The 15977-nt window shown below is 39.9% G+C and overlaps 1 protein-coding gene and 1 pseudogene across 1 annotated transcript in view; one reads left to right on the forward strand and one right to left on the reverse strand.

The window, feature by feature from the left end:
• Parp8 (poly(ADP-ribose) polymerase family member 8) overlaps nucleotides 1-15977 on the reverse strand; it is a 169302-nt gene that overhangs the window by 57207 nt on the left and 96118 nt on the right. The window contains exons 9-10 of the mRNA XM_055603471.1: nucleotides 5273-5333; nucleotides 4211-4301 (exon numbers count right to left, since the gene is read on the reverse strand). Coding sequence (XP_055459446.1) covers nucleotides 4211-4301; nucleotides 5273-5333 — 152 coding nt within the window. The remainder of the gene's footprint in view (nucleotides 1-4210; nucleotides 4302-5272; nucleotides 5334-15977) is intronic.
• LOC129673599 (ubiquitin-40S ribosomal protein S27a-like) lies at nucleotides 4481-4947 on the forward strand (annotated as a pseudogene).

A 15977-nucleotide genomic window follows, 5' to 3' on the forward strand; every position in this document is an offset into this window, starting at 1 on the left:
CCACAAGGAGAGCAACAGAACCAGAAATTTGAACACAGGTGTCTTCCCAGAGACTCATGCTCAAACCAAGTACCACGTATGGAGATAACCTAGAATCCCTGCCCAGATGTAGCCCATGGCAGTTTAGTGTCCAAGTGGGTTACATAGTAATGGAAAGAGGGACTGCCTCTGACATAATCTGATTGGCCTGTTCATTGCTCACCTACCCCTGAGGGGGGAGCACCCTTACCAGGCCACAGAAGATGATAATGCAGCCACTCCAGATGTGATCTGATAAACTAAGATCAGAAGGAAGGAGAGGAGGACCTCCCCTATCAGTGGACTTGAGGAGGGGCATTTGTGAAAAAGGGGGTAGGAGGGTGGGACCGGGAGGGGAGGAGGGAGGGGCTTATGGGGAGATACAAAGTGAATAAAGTGTAATTAATAAAAATAAAAATTTAAAAAAAGGGCTTCAAAGACTACCAGGCTCTTTTCCTGTAGTCCAGTACACCCTTGAGAGTAAAGACTTCATATGGGAGGAGAAAAAAAATTAAAAAGAAATGTCTATTCTTCCATATTCCACACAAGATCCACACAAAATAGAAAAGAAATGAAGAATCTGACAGAAAGAAATATATATATACTCATATTAAAATCATCTAAAAGTTAATAAATTTTGTTTTACATAATTTTCTTTGGGACATGAGGGCTGCATAAAACCAGCAGAAATTATTCTCTCACTGATCAGGCAAGCATAGATGTGGAGATACCAATAACGAACAGATTTAAACAGAAGAGCTCATTAACGGCAGTTGTTCAACATTTCCAACAGAAGAGGGCTTATGCCTTCAGTCAGAAACTGCACTTATAGATCAACAATTCTAAATAACACACATTACTGTAACAAGCTTAATCATGTTTAAAGCACACCCAACAAAATATCTTTAAGTTCAAACTGCAAATCACTTGCCGCTTTTCTTCTATTCTTTTTTATTCACACAGTCAGATTAGCCCTAACTGACTACTATACTTCAAATTGTTGTTTTCAAAAATACTGTTAAGTAGGTCACTCTAAATCTTGGATTAGTCACAAATTTTTACAAGTTCCTTTTACTATAAATGTTGATACCTTCAAAGACAAACTACAAAATGTCTCTAGAGAAATACCATCTCATTTATATTACACTCCCACTTCCCAAGGCAGAGGGATCATCTCAAGAGAACAGGTAAAATGATGGTACAGCCAGAGGTCCTGGATGAATGCAGAAAACTGGTGTTTTCTGGACTTGGCAGATCTGCTGCACATGAATTCACAGTGGCTGTGACTAAATGCATGAGATCAAGCCAGCCAAAATCCCAGAATGGATGGAGAGATGCACTTCCGCACTGAGTTCAGTATTTACTGGCAGTTGATGGCTTCTCTGAGGGAGAGAGGCTACCCAAACTCTGGTAGAAGGGCCATAGCTAGCAACCAGCAGCAGCACTAGGTGACTTCAGAAGTTTATAAAGAAGAGGGATTGGGGAGCAGAAAGAGATGGGGGAGGGGAACTCACTCATCAGGGGAGGATGGGAAGGAATTAGAAGGAAGTGGATTTGATCAAAACTCATTGCATGCATATATGAAATTCTGAAAAAAATTGAAATTGAACAACCTCCCATTTAACTAGTGTATTAGAGAGTTATGAGAAAAGCAGCCAAACCACAAGTGTTTTTATGCTAAATAAAGTCACATAAGAACATTGAAGCAGGTTTTACTACAAAAAATGAGTCAGAACCAACCTCCAGGGCCCTACTGGCTGGTCCGACACACTCACCCTGTGAGAGGAAGGGTATGAAAAGCCATCAGTCGGGAATGAATCTCATACAAGGGGAAAATGAGGTACAGACAGAGAGCAGGTTCTGGGAGACCAGCCATGAGGCTACAGGCTGGCCTGGCAGGGTCTCCACCCGCAAAAGGCTGTTGGTTGCTCTCCCGGCTTACCTATGTTAGGCAGAGGTCAGAACACAGTTCACGAATAAAGTTGTGTGAGGATACTTCTGAGACCTTGTGAGGAAACAAGAATCTTGGAGTCTCTGTTCCTTCATAGCATAGGCTGTTCTTGGCACAGGCTTTTGTGCCCCTCCCACTGCATGTACTTTAGACGACCCATCATCTTACCCAATATTATCATGCAGAATGGTGTTCCCAAGCATGAAGTTGTCCTTGTGTCTAGATAGAGGTTAAACTAATGTGACCTTGCCCTCCTGACTACACAACATGAACTTTGTTCATATGACTTTGCTTAACCCTCAGAATATAAACTGTCTGATGTCCTAAATAAAGCTGGCTATTTCAGGAGACCACCCCAGGTTTACACTGCTACGTAGAGTGGCTATGGGACACAATCTTCTGGAAATCCAAAGTGAAGATCTGGGGCAAACAGTTTATTAAGACTTTCTTTCAGGAGAACCCAGTAAACCCAGTAAGCAAAATGAAGAACATGATGAAAAGGAACAGGATGGTCAGGGCCAGAGTTCCCCTTTGGCGCTGTCCTGTGGGTAGAGGATCGAGGCACAGATTATATCTCAGAGTTTATGTAGGCCACTGTCCTCATAAAACTCACAGGCAAAGCATGGAGTTGTAGGGTACACGCGTGCACTTCCCAGTTAGGAAGTGCCTTGTGTCTCAGGACAGTCTACTTCTGGTCTGTGAGCATGCAGGGCTGGCAGCAGGATGTGAGGGTGGGGACCAAGGCTGGGGAAGGTGTCAGGGGAACACATCCTGGCAGCAAACAGTTCCCAGCTCAGTTCTCCAGTCCTCAGAACATAAGGACATAAGTAAGTATGGAGCTGTTTGCCTTTCCTCTTCTTATTGGAAGAAAGAAATAAAAATAAAAACTAAGTTGTGAAGAGCATTTCAGCTTCTGTTGGACTAAGGAATCACAACTAAGAGGATAAATCTAGGACAATCACTGCCTGATGAACTCAGGAAGATTCAAAATGATACTAAATAGATTTAAAAAAAAATACAGAAAACAAATGGCCGAGAGGGTATCCTGTGCGGTCGGTTAGGAACACAAACAAAATGAACATACAGTTCAACGCTGAGTTATAAACTAAATCAATAGGTGTAGCAGGTGACAAGACTGTCAAAAACCCAAGTGCTAGGACGTGAGTAATCAAAGAATGAGAAGAATGATACATAATAGGAAAAACATGGAGTTTATATGACATTATATGTGTTGTGATGACGAGGACACAGACTTCATTCTCCTTTCATGAGATTGATGTTTCCGTGAAATTAAATACCTCGATTTTGTTCCTAATTTAAATATAAAGAGAAGGTAAGACCTGACAGACCATTTGCTTTGAACCACTGTCAGGATAAAATTAAGCAGGCGCACCTTGTGTCAAGAAACATGCTTTTCGGACCTTGCCCATCATGGTAAAAGAAGCCCAAAGACCTGGACAGGTCAGGCGATCCCTGAATCAACTGTCAGTCATTTGTATCCCCTGCATGATGTTTTTCCCACTTAGCGAGACATTTAAACCCTCCAGCTTCCTATCCCTCATGACTGAAAACCAGGGGGTGAAGGACTGCAATCAAGCCCAGCTGAACCCAAAGAGAGCCATAAAGAGCAAAGTCTTGTGGTGTTTTACTATACAGCAGAAAGTAATTAGATTAATGTGAGCAGATGAAATTGGATGTGTGTGTGTGTGTGTGTGTGTGTGTGTGTGTGTGTGTGTGTGTGTACATTCGCTGGTAGGAAGATATTTTAGCCCTCTGATAAGTTTTAGCAATATTTGCTTGTAGTAGAATAGCTTGTTTGTAATAACCATCAGCTGAATAGAGCAGCACTAGCCCATAGGAATTCAAAAAGCAAACATGCCACCATGACCTCCACTTGTGATAGTTTTCTAAGTAAAATCTCTGGGAGCCATGGGTGAGATAAACAGGAAAATGAAATTAGCAAATCAAAGGTCAATCCAACATTTATATCCGAAGCTACAACTGTGCTCAGAGCCTCTGAGGTTTTATTTTGTTTGCCTTACAGAAACCGTTCAAGCCTATGCAGTTCAGCATTATCTAGTTTATTTCTTTAATTATATAGGTGATTAAGCATCCTGTTTAGCACAGAGCCCACGTCGTTATCAAGACACTTAACACATGCAGAATTATCAAGTGAGCACCCATTTTGCTTAAAGCATAGTACACAGTTAATCTTCAAAATAGCAGAGAAATAAGACTAACCTGGGCCATTTAGATACTGTGTGAGAGAACAGTGTAGTCGGACAATAATAGGTTCTGTTCGAATCACTTCCCAGGCCACAGCAATCTCCTCCTGCACAAATACATTGAAAAGACAAGTTTGGCATTTTTAGCTATCAAAATAATAACAATAAAATACCCAAAACGTGAATTTAGGTTAATGGAATTCAGACATTATAAAGGCCTACAAATTATTTAAACAACAACATTTTGGCTTTCCGAACTGCCATCTGTGGTGGAGCCTCGGCCATGATGCAGATTTTCGTGAAGAGCCTTATGGGAAGACTGTCACGCTGGAGGATACCCCTCAGACACTACAGAAAATGTAAAGGCTGAGACCCAGGACAACAGAGGAATTCGTCCTGCTCAGCAGAGGCTGACCTTTGCTGGTAAGCAGCTGGAAGATGACCATACTTCCATCTGACTACAACATTCAAAAGGAGCCCACCCTTCATCTTGTGTTTAGACTTCATGGTGGTGCTAAGAAAAGGAAGAAGTCTTACACCACTTCCAAGGAGAATACGCATGAGAGGGAGAAGGTAAAGTTGGCTGTGCTGAAATACTAGAAGGTGGATGAAAATGGCAAAATCAGTCGACGGTGTCCAGAGTGCCCTTCTGAAGAGTGTGGTGCTGGAGTTTTCGTGGCTAGCCACCTTGACAGACATTACAGTGGCAAGTGTTGTCTGATCTACTGCTTCAACAAACCAGAAGATAAGTAGTTGTGTCAATAAAAAGGAACTGAATTTAATTTTTTTTTTTTGTAACAAGAAGGCGAACGTACACTTTGATTTTTGCCATTATGTATAATAAATCAAAATGAGGACTTATATAATGAAGTGCCATAATTGAAACAGAAGTTTTAGGACATATGGAAAAACATTGAGAAAGATGTATTTATCTCAGCTTCATTGATCAGTCTTCATAAATCACTTTAACAAAAGCAGTATGTCATGGTGCCATAATATAATGCAAAATTGAAGTTTTTTTTAAATAAAGATAAATGTACTTTAGCTTTGCCAGTATATCATAGAAATTGATACTTACATCCAGAAAGCTGACATCAATGTGCAGATCAATATCTACATCATCGATAGCCCCATATTCCCTGAAAGCAAAGATTAACGTGTTTTCATATTACTTAACTGTTAGTACGTGATTTATTCTTTTAATTAAAAATGTCACTAATACTGCCTGCTGACTTTTCAGAACATAAGGTACCTTGGTAATGAATAAACTAATCTAGTCTACTTGGACTGTCATCTTTGTTGGCCTGTTTACACTGCAGAACACACACATACACAAGAGTACACATACATAAATTCAAGAACTGCTTGGCTCATGGAACCAGACAGTCCCAGTTCCCCGGGTCATGGCAGTCTCTGAAAGTGATGGCTCCAGTGTCACCGCCCACACAGAGGATCAGGCATTGATTTTAAGATCAAGAGAGCAGTTTCTAATATAAGGGGGTAAGAAAGACAAACAATAAAACATAAATGGATTTTTCTTCTACCTCGTATCTGCGTGGATCGAAACTGGTCTGGTTGCTGCTACTTACACAGTACTTTGTATTGACCAAGTCTGTCACAGCAACATGCAGCCAACTAGAGATAGTGTTATCTACATGAAGGCATTATGGAAAATATTCAGTTTGGGGTTATTCTGTCCCCTTGTCTTTCTTTTATATGCATATTCTGATCTGGTACCCTGCCTGAGAACTGTATCCCTGGGTCGTATAAAGGCATGATAAAGTCCAACTTTTGTTCAGCACAGTTTACAATTTACTGAAAAGAAAGCAGAGAAGAATAGTCTTAATATTCTTCACATGCATGTCTGCAGATTTATATGCTCATGTAATTATTCTGAAGTTAGGAATTAGTACAGAGAACCAAGGATAAACTATGAAAATGACCAAAATTATAGAATAGAGAATACTTAAATTGAGCTCAAAACTGGCAGAAAAGGTCTTAAACATTTTATTTATGTGTGATAATTTAATGTCCACAAAAAAGGCTGGAGATATAGGTCATCTGGGAGTGCTTACTAAGTATACATGAATCCTGGGATTGATCCCAAAGTACTTCAATACCAGTATTTGTGAGGCATCTATACAAGCACTAAATTGGCCCAATAGTCAATACTACCACTCTGTAATGAATATCAGTTTAAATATCAGTGAATGATAACATCCGGTCCTCCTGATAACCTCATGAAGTAAACATGTTAACATTAATATTAGTGAGAATTTTGATAAATGGGAAAGTAAAATCGTTGTCAAGTGGGAAACTGAGAAACCAGTGGGATTACACCCCGTAACGTCCACCCATGCTCAGAATCCACGTAACCTCCACCCATGTTCAGGCAACTAACTCTTACTGAACCCAGTGGGTCAAAAAGACATCAGTGCGAGGGGAGGGGGCGGTAGTTGATGAGATGGGTTCCAGTGGGAGAGGCAGGGGATGAAGGAGGAGAATGGAAGTAAAATCCATTAGATGAAACTGTCATCCCACTTAAAATGCCAATGGGGAGTCTATCAACATGGACACTGTGTACAGTGTGGAAACCCACAAAGCAGGCGTTCAATAAAACTGTTGTGTAGTGCACACGCTAATAATGCAAATACAGTACACAACTGTGGCATGTTTATAGGGTTCTGAGTATAAAATTTTATGACTGGATGATCATATGATTTAATTTACATAAAAGAACCTAGTAGGAAACTTTTAGTAGTTTTTGATTCCATGACAAAAGAGGCATAAAGGTAAATAGAATACTTTAACCTCATTTTTTTTCCTCAAAAATATGTCAAATCATGGAGCATATTTTTTGATATGTTATGAAATACATTCTAAGTTTTTCATGCTAACATTTTAACAACTAATTATTGACCCAAAACATCATGATAACGTCTATGTTCTTCATCAAAAAGTCACACATCTTATATGAAATTATACAACAAATGTGACAGAATCAAACAAAGGTTTCTATGTACAGAAACCTTTTTCTATGAGATGATGATGAAGAAAATAAGAATTTTAGGAATTTCCAGACAGAGTCATTCTCTGCTACACTTTGCTTTGTTGCTTTCTTTCTTTTCTGCGACTCCTTTGAAAAGCAAACTCTATTTGTACTTTATTGAATTTTAGAGACACAGTGGTCATAGTTTAATGATCATGAGCATGGACAAATGGTTCATGAATACCATAGATTATCCAAGGTATGCATGTGAAAAGCCAGTCAATGTAGTTATGTGCGTGTTGGTTTGAAGGGGATAGCCCCCATTGTCTCAGGCAGTGGTTCTCAACTTGGTTGAACAACCCTTTCATGGGGGTTGCCTAAGACGATTGAAAACACAAATATTTACGATATGATTCATATAAGTATAAAATCAAAGTTATAAAGTGGCAACAAAAAATAATTTTATGATTGGGGGTCACCACAACACGAGGAACTGTATGAAAGGGTCACAGCATCAGGAAGGTTCAGAACCAAGGAATTGGAACACTTTGTTCCTAGTTGGTGATGCTGCTTGGGAAGGCTTAGGGGGTGTGGCCTTGTTGGAAGAAGTACGTCACTGGAGGTGGACTCTGAGTGCTTAAGGTGATTTCAAATTTGCTCTCTCTGTCTTCTGCTTGTAGATTGAGATGTGAGGTGTCAGCTTCTGCAGCGTGCTGCCTCTAGTCCACAGCATGAGCTCTAACCCTCTGGAACACTAAGCCCAAACAGTCTCTTCTAAAAGTTGCCCTGGTCACAGTATTCTATCACAGCAATAGAAGAGGAACAAATGCGAGATAATTGAATATGTTCAAGAGAAGTTTCAAGGCAAGGAAGGGCCTTGACAATAATCATTCTATTAAAAAGACTTAATCATAAAACAACAACAAGGCATGTATGTAAATCTTATCAGGATTAATATGGAAAGAGGAAATATTAGAAATAATTCAACACTATAGTATGTTAATGTCAAAAAAATTTCTTGGGCCAGCAACATAGCTCAGTGAATAAAGATCCTTGCTACCAAGCCTGACTTGAGTTTGATTTCTAGGAACACGTTGTGGTTGAAGGAAAGCACCATTAGGTCCAAAGTGACCCTTAGACTTATACAGGCAAATGCTCTTAAGCATATGCCCCTACACAGGCACACACAATCAAATGCATTAAACAATTAAAAATAAACAGTCTTTCTTCTTTTTTGATTGTCTCATTTCTATTTTTCTTAAATCATCTTAGTGTTCATGTTTTTTTATAATGTTCAATAATTATGTTTAGAAGACTTATTCTAACTCACCCTCACAGGCTTAAAAGAATGTACAATAAATGTAGTGTTCATTTTAAGCTCGTTTTATTAAAATAGTTACACATTTTATAAAATTACATACCTAAGTACTGATCGGGAAGGTGATACTATTATATATTAAAAATAGAAAAAAATGTACAAAATTAACTCTTAACATCATCAGAGAGCATTCTCCTTAAGAGACAGGGTCTCACTGTCTGACCCATACTCGTGGCTCTTCTGATTCAGCTTCCTGAGCATGAGGCTACAGGTATGAGTCACCATACCTGGCCAGACGTGCTGGCTAGTCTGTTAACTTGACACACAAACTGGAGTTATCTGAAAATTGAGAAAATGACTCCATGAGCTGTAGGGCATTTTCTTAGTGATTGACGGGGGAGCCCAGCCCATTGTGGGTAGGGCCATTCCTGGGTTGGTGGTTTTGGGTTCTATAAGAAAGCAGACTGAACAAGGTAACAGTAGCAGGCCAGTAAGCAGTACTCCTCCATGGCCTCTGCAGCAGTTCCTCTCTCCCGGATCCTGTCCTGTTTGAGTTCCTGTCCTGACATGTGCTGTGGATGTACACCAAATAAACCTTTTCCTTCCCCACTGGCTTTATGGTCATACTGTTTCTTTACAACAACAGAAACTGTAACTAAGACAACAGACATCATTATTTTTTATTCAACCTCACTCTAATCTTCATGTATGGTATATAAAGGATTTTTTTCTTCTTATTTCTCTTCTTCAGTATTAGTATTTTCTGTGTTGTTTTTCAAAATCATACCTTTAAATGGTTGTAATTAGAGTGCAGCAACTGTGAAATAAATAAAATACTTAGATGCATTTGTTTCTTTTGCATCATAAGTACGGACAAACTGTTTCCTCAGAAAGAAATGCCTGCATATCTGTCTTCTCATAACAATAATTTTTTTGTGATTTTGAAATAAAATGCATCAAATGACTTACTTGAGACTCTTGACATTTACTTAACGGTGATTTAAAGGGTTAGAATGATTTGTAATCACAACAGCCTATTTATCAAGGTTACTACTTCCCATCTCTTCATTGCCTCACCTCCTCTTTTTCTCCTCTTTACAGTTGCCTCAGTAGGATATCTGAGTTTGTCTTAGCTTGAGACTGTACTTCAGAGTCAGAGAGGAAAGACTCGGATGTACACAAAATCCTAATCTACATTAGATCCTCTACAAGTGGGTGAAAGACTATAATAGGAAGGAATAATCACCATGAGGCATTCCTAATTTTAAAACTATTTATTGTGAACATTGAAAGTATTAATATTTCATGTATGATTTCTTAAAGATTTGGTTTTAGTCAAAACTCAGTTTCTTCCCTATTTCTGACATCGACTTTGTTTTTCGAGGAAATGAGATACAGGGTTACAGGTGCTCTGCCTCATCATGGCAGAGCATGAGGACACAGCCTTAAGAAGGCAATGAGCAGTGCTGAACAGGCAGAGATCTGGAAATGGTTAAACTGGTTTTTGTTTCTATGGCATAACTCGGAGTTCACAAATGGCACTGTGCCATATGCAAACTCATCTCAGTAGTGATGGCCTTTTTACATAACACCAGTAATTCCATGTTTCCTACTGAGAGCACAAAGCAAGATTACAGTTTGTCCAGATGGAGTGACCTAGTTATCAAAAGCTCTTCTGTACCTGAATAACTTTCCACAGGTCTCAACACCAGAAATGCAGTATCAAGTTGACTGCTGATGTATGAAAGCAATTTGAACTGCAACTGTGTTCTGGATGTGGGTTTAAGCTTATGACAAAACAATTTCATGTACAGCCTCCATTTATTTGCTGTGAAAAGACCACACCAAATTGAATTTTTTTCCTTAGTTTTGAGATGAAGGAAATAACAGAGAAACAATCTGATGTGGTTGTTTTACTCTGGCATGTCACATCTGGGAATCTCTGCCACACAACATTCCTCGTTAGCCACCCATAGTCTGACTTTTGGTTTCTTAAAGAGCTTCTCTTTATCACACTCAGGCCTCATTCCCCTTACTAAGGAGTCCATATGAGGACCAACTTACCCATAGGCTACATCTGTTTAGGGGGCCTAGCTCTAGTCCATACATGGTCCTTGGATGGTATTTCAATCTCCATGGGCCCCCCCAGGCCCTGGTTGGTTGGCTCTGTTGACCTTCTTGTGAAGCTCCTGTCACCTTCGGGTCCTTCTATCCTTCCCTGCCCAGAGATACAGACACTCTCTTCCACAAAACTCCCTGTGCTCCACCAAATGTTTGATTGTGGGTCTCTGCATATGTTTCCATCAGCTACTAGGTGGAGCCACTCAAAGGACAGCTATACGAGGCTCCGATTTGCAAGCATAGCAGAGTATCATTAATCATGTCAAGGGCTGGCTCTCTCCCATTGGGTGAGTCTAAGCTTCGGCCAGGCATCGGTTGGCCATTCCCTCAATCTCTGCTTTGTTTTTGTCCCTGCACATCTTACAAGCAGAGTAAATTTTGGATCAAAGTTTTTGTGAGTGGGTTGGTGTTCTCCCTCCACTAAAAATTGAGTCAAGTTAGAGGGTGTCCTCTTCAACCCTGTTACTAGGAGTCTCAGCTAGAATCCCCTCATATCCTATCCTGTTTTAGGTCTCCAGATTGTTAGAGGGAAGTCCCTGCCCAAGGTTTCTCTTATCTTTGTAAGTCCTCTGTCTTTCTGCCCCTGCTCTCCTCAAGTCTGATATCAACCCTCATTTTTGTTGCCTGCTTTTCGATCACTTTCCCATGGGGTGGGGGCTATCTCACTTGATATGGGGTGTGGGGCTACCCTACTCTGAGGAGCAGGGGATGGGGTGGAGGTGGAAACAGGTAGGGAGAGTGAAGCCGGGAGGAAAGGAAGGCGGGGTCTACAACTGGGGTGTAAAATGAATATATATGACCTCTGAAAGACTGTACTGATAGAGGTATTGAAGCAGAGGCTGAGACTCATAGCCAAAATTTGGGCAGAGTACAGGGAATCTTATGAAAAAACAGGAAGATAGAAAGACCTGGAGGAGACAGGATCTCCAAAAGGAGAACAATAGAACCATAAAAACTGAACTCTGGGGGCCCTGAAGAGAAGGACCATGCATGAAGAGGACCTAAAACCCTGCTCAGATGTAGCCCATAAACTCAGTCTTCAAGTGGGTTCTCTAGTAAGGGGTACAAGGACTCTCTATAGCATGATCTCAGTGGCTGGCTCTCAGGTCACCTCCCCCTGGGGGGGGGGGTAATAACCCTACCAGGCCACAGGGGAAGACAATGCAGCCAGTCCTGATGAGACCTGATAGGCTAGAGTCAAATAGAAGGGGAGGAGGACCTCCCTTATCAGTGGACTAAGGGAGGGGTATGGGGGAGAAGAGGGAGGGAAGGTGGGATTGGGAAGAGATGAGGAGGAAGCCACAGCTAGGATACTAATTGAATAAATTGTAGTAAATAAAATAATAAAAAAAGAAAAACATAAAAGTAAAAGAGCTTCTCTTTAAGTAAACATAAGTTGAAAACCATGTGATTCTTACATACTTACAGGTGATAATTACTGAAAAATCTCATACTATACCAGAAGCTATTGTGTGTGTCTGTAGTAGAAGCAGTTAGGAAGTGGAGGTAGGAGAATGAAGAGTTCAAAGCCAGTCTGAGCTACATGATGAGCTCAAGGACAACTGCAGCTTCCAGTAAAAATGTAGAAGACTAATGATTCCTGTAAGCCCACAACCTAAACCTAACCATCAGTATGTTTAAAGAGGATGACATGTTTATTGTCAATATTATAACTTTGTGAAGACTCTGTGAGAATCCATTCTATTCATCTTCCTCTGTATAAAGACACTAATTGGGAAAAGCCTATGGTGGTGGCACACACCTTTAATCCCAGGACTCCGGAGGCAGAAGCAGGCAGATCTCTGTAAATTCCAGGCCAGCGTGGTCTACAGAGGAAGTTCCAGGACAGTGAAGGATACACAGAGAGATCTTGTTTGAAAGAAAAAAAAAGGGAGGAAGGAAGGGAGGGAGAAAGGGAGAGAGGAAGGGAGAGAAGGAAGGAAGGAAGGAAGAAGGAAGGAAGGAAGGAAGGAAGGAAGGAAGGAAGGAAGGAAGGAAGGAAGGAAGGAAGCAAGGCTCATGACAAGTCAAGTGGAGCAAGCCAGAGAATAGTATTCCCCCACAGCTTTGGCATCAGCTCCTGCCTCTCCATTCCTGCCTTGCATTCCTGTTCTGGAATCCTTCAGTGATGGACTATAAAGTATAAAGAAATAATCTCCCTCTAAAAAAATAAATGCTCATGAGAAACACAAATATATATTTATATATTTAATATGTATACTATATTGAATATTAGACTATACTGGCTTTCCTTTCTCTATAGACTCCTGTTTGTTAATTACAGTGTTATAATAGCTATAATAGCTTGATCAAAGTTATCTGTGAAGATGCTTATTATAAAAACACTTAGATACCTAACTTTCTCTTATTAACTATCAAAAAGCTATGGATTTATATGTACACAATCCTACCACAGGTTGTTGAGAAATAGATGTTTACTGTTATTTAATTGTTTCTACTTTCAACCAAGGGGCAGTGATATTTTGAGAAGCTACTTAGGAAGAAACACACACCTTCCTGTGACATCTGAAGCCCCATGGCTTGCATGCTTATCTCAGAGTGTGGAAGAGATGTTTGTGAATGGGCCAAGAAATATGCAAACTCAGCCATCAGGAAGAAAGCTTGGCAAGATTTAAGCTTTTCCAAGACTGTTATCCAACGCAGCTATAAATCTCTCTAGAAGACAAGCTGAAAAGACTTTAGATGCAGATGAGAGAGAAATGCGACCGTTTGTGAGACACAACAATGGTGTATAAGAGGAACGGAACAAAAATTTACTGTGACTTTGTGGTCAGCTTTAAAACAAAACAAAAACAAAAACAAAAACAAAAACAAAAACAAAAAAAAACCTTGGTTTTGCTTGAAGAAAGTCCAGGCTTTGAAGAGGCAAGCAAGAAGGATCTGAGCGACTGAAGCTTGCATCTCAATTACATTTGTGTGTCTGGAAAACATTTCCCCTTTCAGTTTCTTTGCACTGTAGACATCTTCTTATCACTTCCCTGATTTTCACTTACACATTTTTTTTAATGTCCTCAACTCAGACAGAGTGTTGAGCATTTGGATGCTTAGACAGGAGGCTACAATCCTGCAGGTCGAGATCTCCCTTTGCTGAATGAGAGACGTCCATGTAGGCTCAGCTATGTAGTAAAGAAACAGTCTCAGGACCTCAACTTCTCCACGCTAATGATTTATACCTCACCCCGCACGGCACTGGGGTATTTCATTGTCGTCACTGAGGTGCCAAGGAGGACAAAGCCCAAGAAGACACAGAGACTCATTGTCCAGCACATACATGATTCACCAGAGAGAACTGCTGGGTGCCTATGCCAAGTATCAAACATGCAGGCAAAGGCAACCTAATTACAAGACAGGAAAGGGAGAGAAAAAAGGAAAGGAAAGGGCAGGGCAGGGCAAAGGCAAGAAAGAAAAAAAGGAAAGAGAGAGATAGAGATAGAGAGAGAGACAAATAAAGAAGTTCCTAGGATTGATATATATAAATAGAGAAAGTTAGAGGACCAGAAGAAAATAAGTGGCTATTCTGAGTTATGCTGAGGTTTTTTGGGTTTTTTGTTGTTGTTGTTGTTTGTTTTGTTTTGTTTTGTTTTGCTTTGCTTTATGATTTTCATTTGTTTTTATCTCTTAGGAGGTAACAGTTCGGTGGTTATCAGTCTAGTGCTATCCATTTTTTCCTCCAACAGCCAGATCCTCAGATCTGATCTCTAAACATCCAATCAGAAAGCAGTCTGTTAGTAAAGGATGATCAAAGCGTGTGACTCCCGAGAACCTGAGAGCATCTGGGCTGTGTCAGGCGCTAGCTACAATAAGGCTGAGCATTCACTCAGACAATGCCGTATTTTAAAAATGAAAAGTGTCATCATCATAAACAAAGGATCAGTTACGTGGGATCAAAATTTGACATTTCCTAAGGTGACTACCAAAACCATCCCTTCCCCAAATTATATCTCAAATTGTTTTCTAATGAATTTGTCTACACTATTATGAACACATGACTGGAGAACTATATTTCCAATGAGAAGCACGCACTAGTGCATACTGCGACATGATTCAAGATGAAACACATTTAATCTGACCACGAGATATTTATCCTGCAGGATCTCAGCTCACTTCCCATTCACAAGACTCTGCTTCAAAGTCATCCCCAAGGCTGACATGCATGGTTCCATGAAGCCATTATTTTGCTTTTGATATAAGGACGGCTTGAGCTTCCATTTTCAACTTTAGTAATAAATCTCTTATCAATTGCTTTTTCTATATCTATGCTTAGGCTGCATTTAAAAGAAATCTGCTTCAACCTAGGCAATCAGCTATTTCTATCTCTTTAAAGGAACTCAGATGTGGTTAGCTGCCTTTCCCTTTAGATGTCACATAAAAAAGAAAAAAAAAATGACACCAAATAGCCTATTGTGCATATTAAGGTGCTTTTGCTCTTCAAACTCCATTAAGTTCTTATAAGCCTCAATTAAGTAAAAGAACAAGTAATTAGAACAGTCTGCTTTCAATAGACTCAGAAGATTCCAAGGCCTTCTGCCTAACCACCCATTTCCTAGTGTGTCTCAGGACTGAAGTATGGACTATAAATTAATTTTTATCTACCTAAAGTAAATCAAACAAGTTTTGCTGTGGTTCACTTCATGTCATGAGACCTTTAGAGATTATGTATTCTCCAGTCATCCTTTATAGCTAGAAAAAAAAATATGGACAAGACAAGAATATGGCTTGTATTGAGATTTAAGTGGGATCAAAATGTTGTAAGAGAAACAGACAAAGAGAAAAAATTCAAATTGTTTATGACTTTTAGGTATTTCATTTGGTTCAAACTCCAGCATTTATGTAGTTGCAACACCTCATAATTGTCAATAACAATGTTACTAATAGAAAATACTAGTAGGGATCACCAGACTTGCCAAATAAATGCTTACAAATACTTGGTGAGAAAACAAAACTTTTATAATCATATGACAGCTCAGAGAATATGGAAGTATGCTTTAGAGAAATGTTTCCTATAAAAAGCATCTACTACAGCAATCCTCTAAGCAACAATATGTGTTTTGAGGGGAAGGTGGGAGGCTGAATTCTAGGTTGAATCACATTTATAGTTCAGAGCCTTCTAGTAGGGAGACTGCTGTATTTAAAAGTTAAAGTTTTAAGTTTTCATGAAAAGTTCTACTACTGTAGAAAAAAGAAGCCATGGTTTTGGGTAATTTCCTGGTGGCTCCTATACTACCCTCATGCACCAGTGACACTAAACGTCCATAGTGCTTAACCTGGATCCTGCCAACCAACCAACCAACCGTGGGATGATCACAGCTACTTGGCTAAAAATGTTAAAGTCTG

Source organism: Psammomys obesus, unplaced genomic scaffold, assembly GCF_907164565.1.
Source record: "Psammomys obesus unplaced genomic scaffold, mPsaObe1.curated_primary_1811, whole genome shotgun sequence".
NCBI classification, from domain to species: Eukaryota; Metazoa; Chordata; class Mammalia; order Rodentia; family Muridae; genus Psammomys; species Psammomys obesus.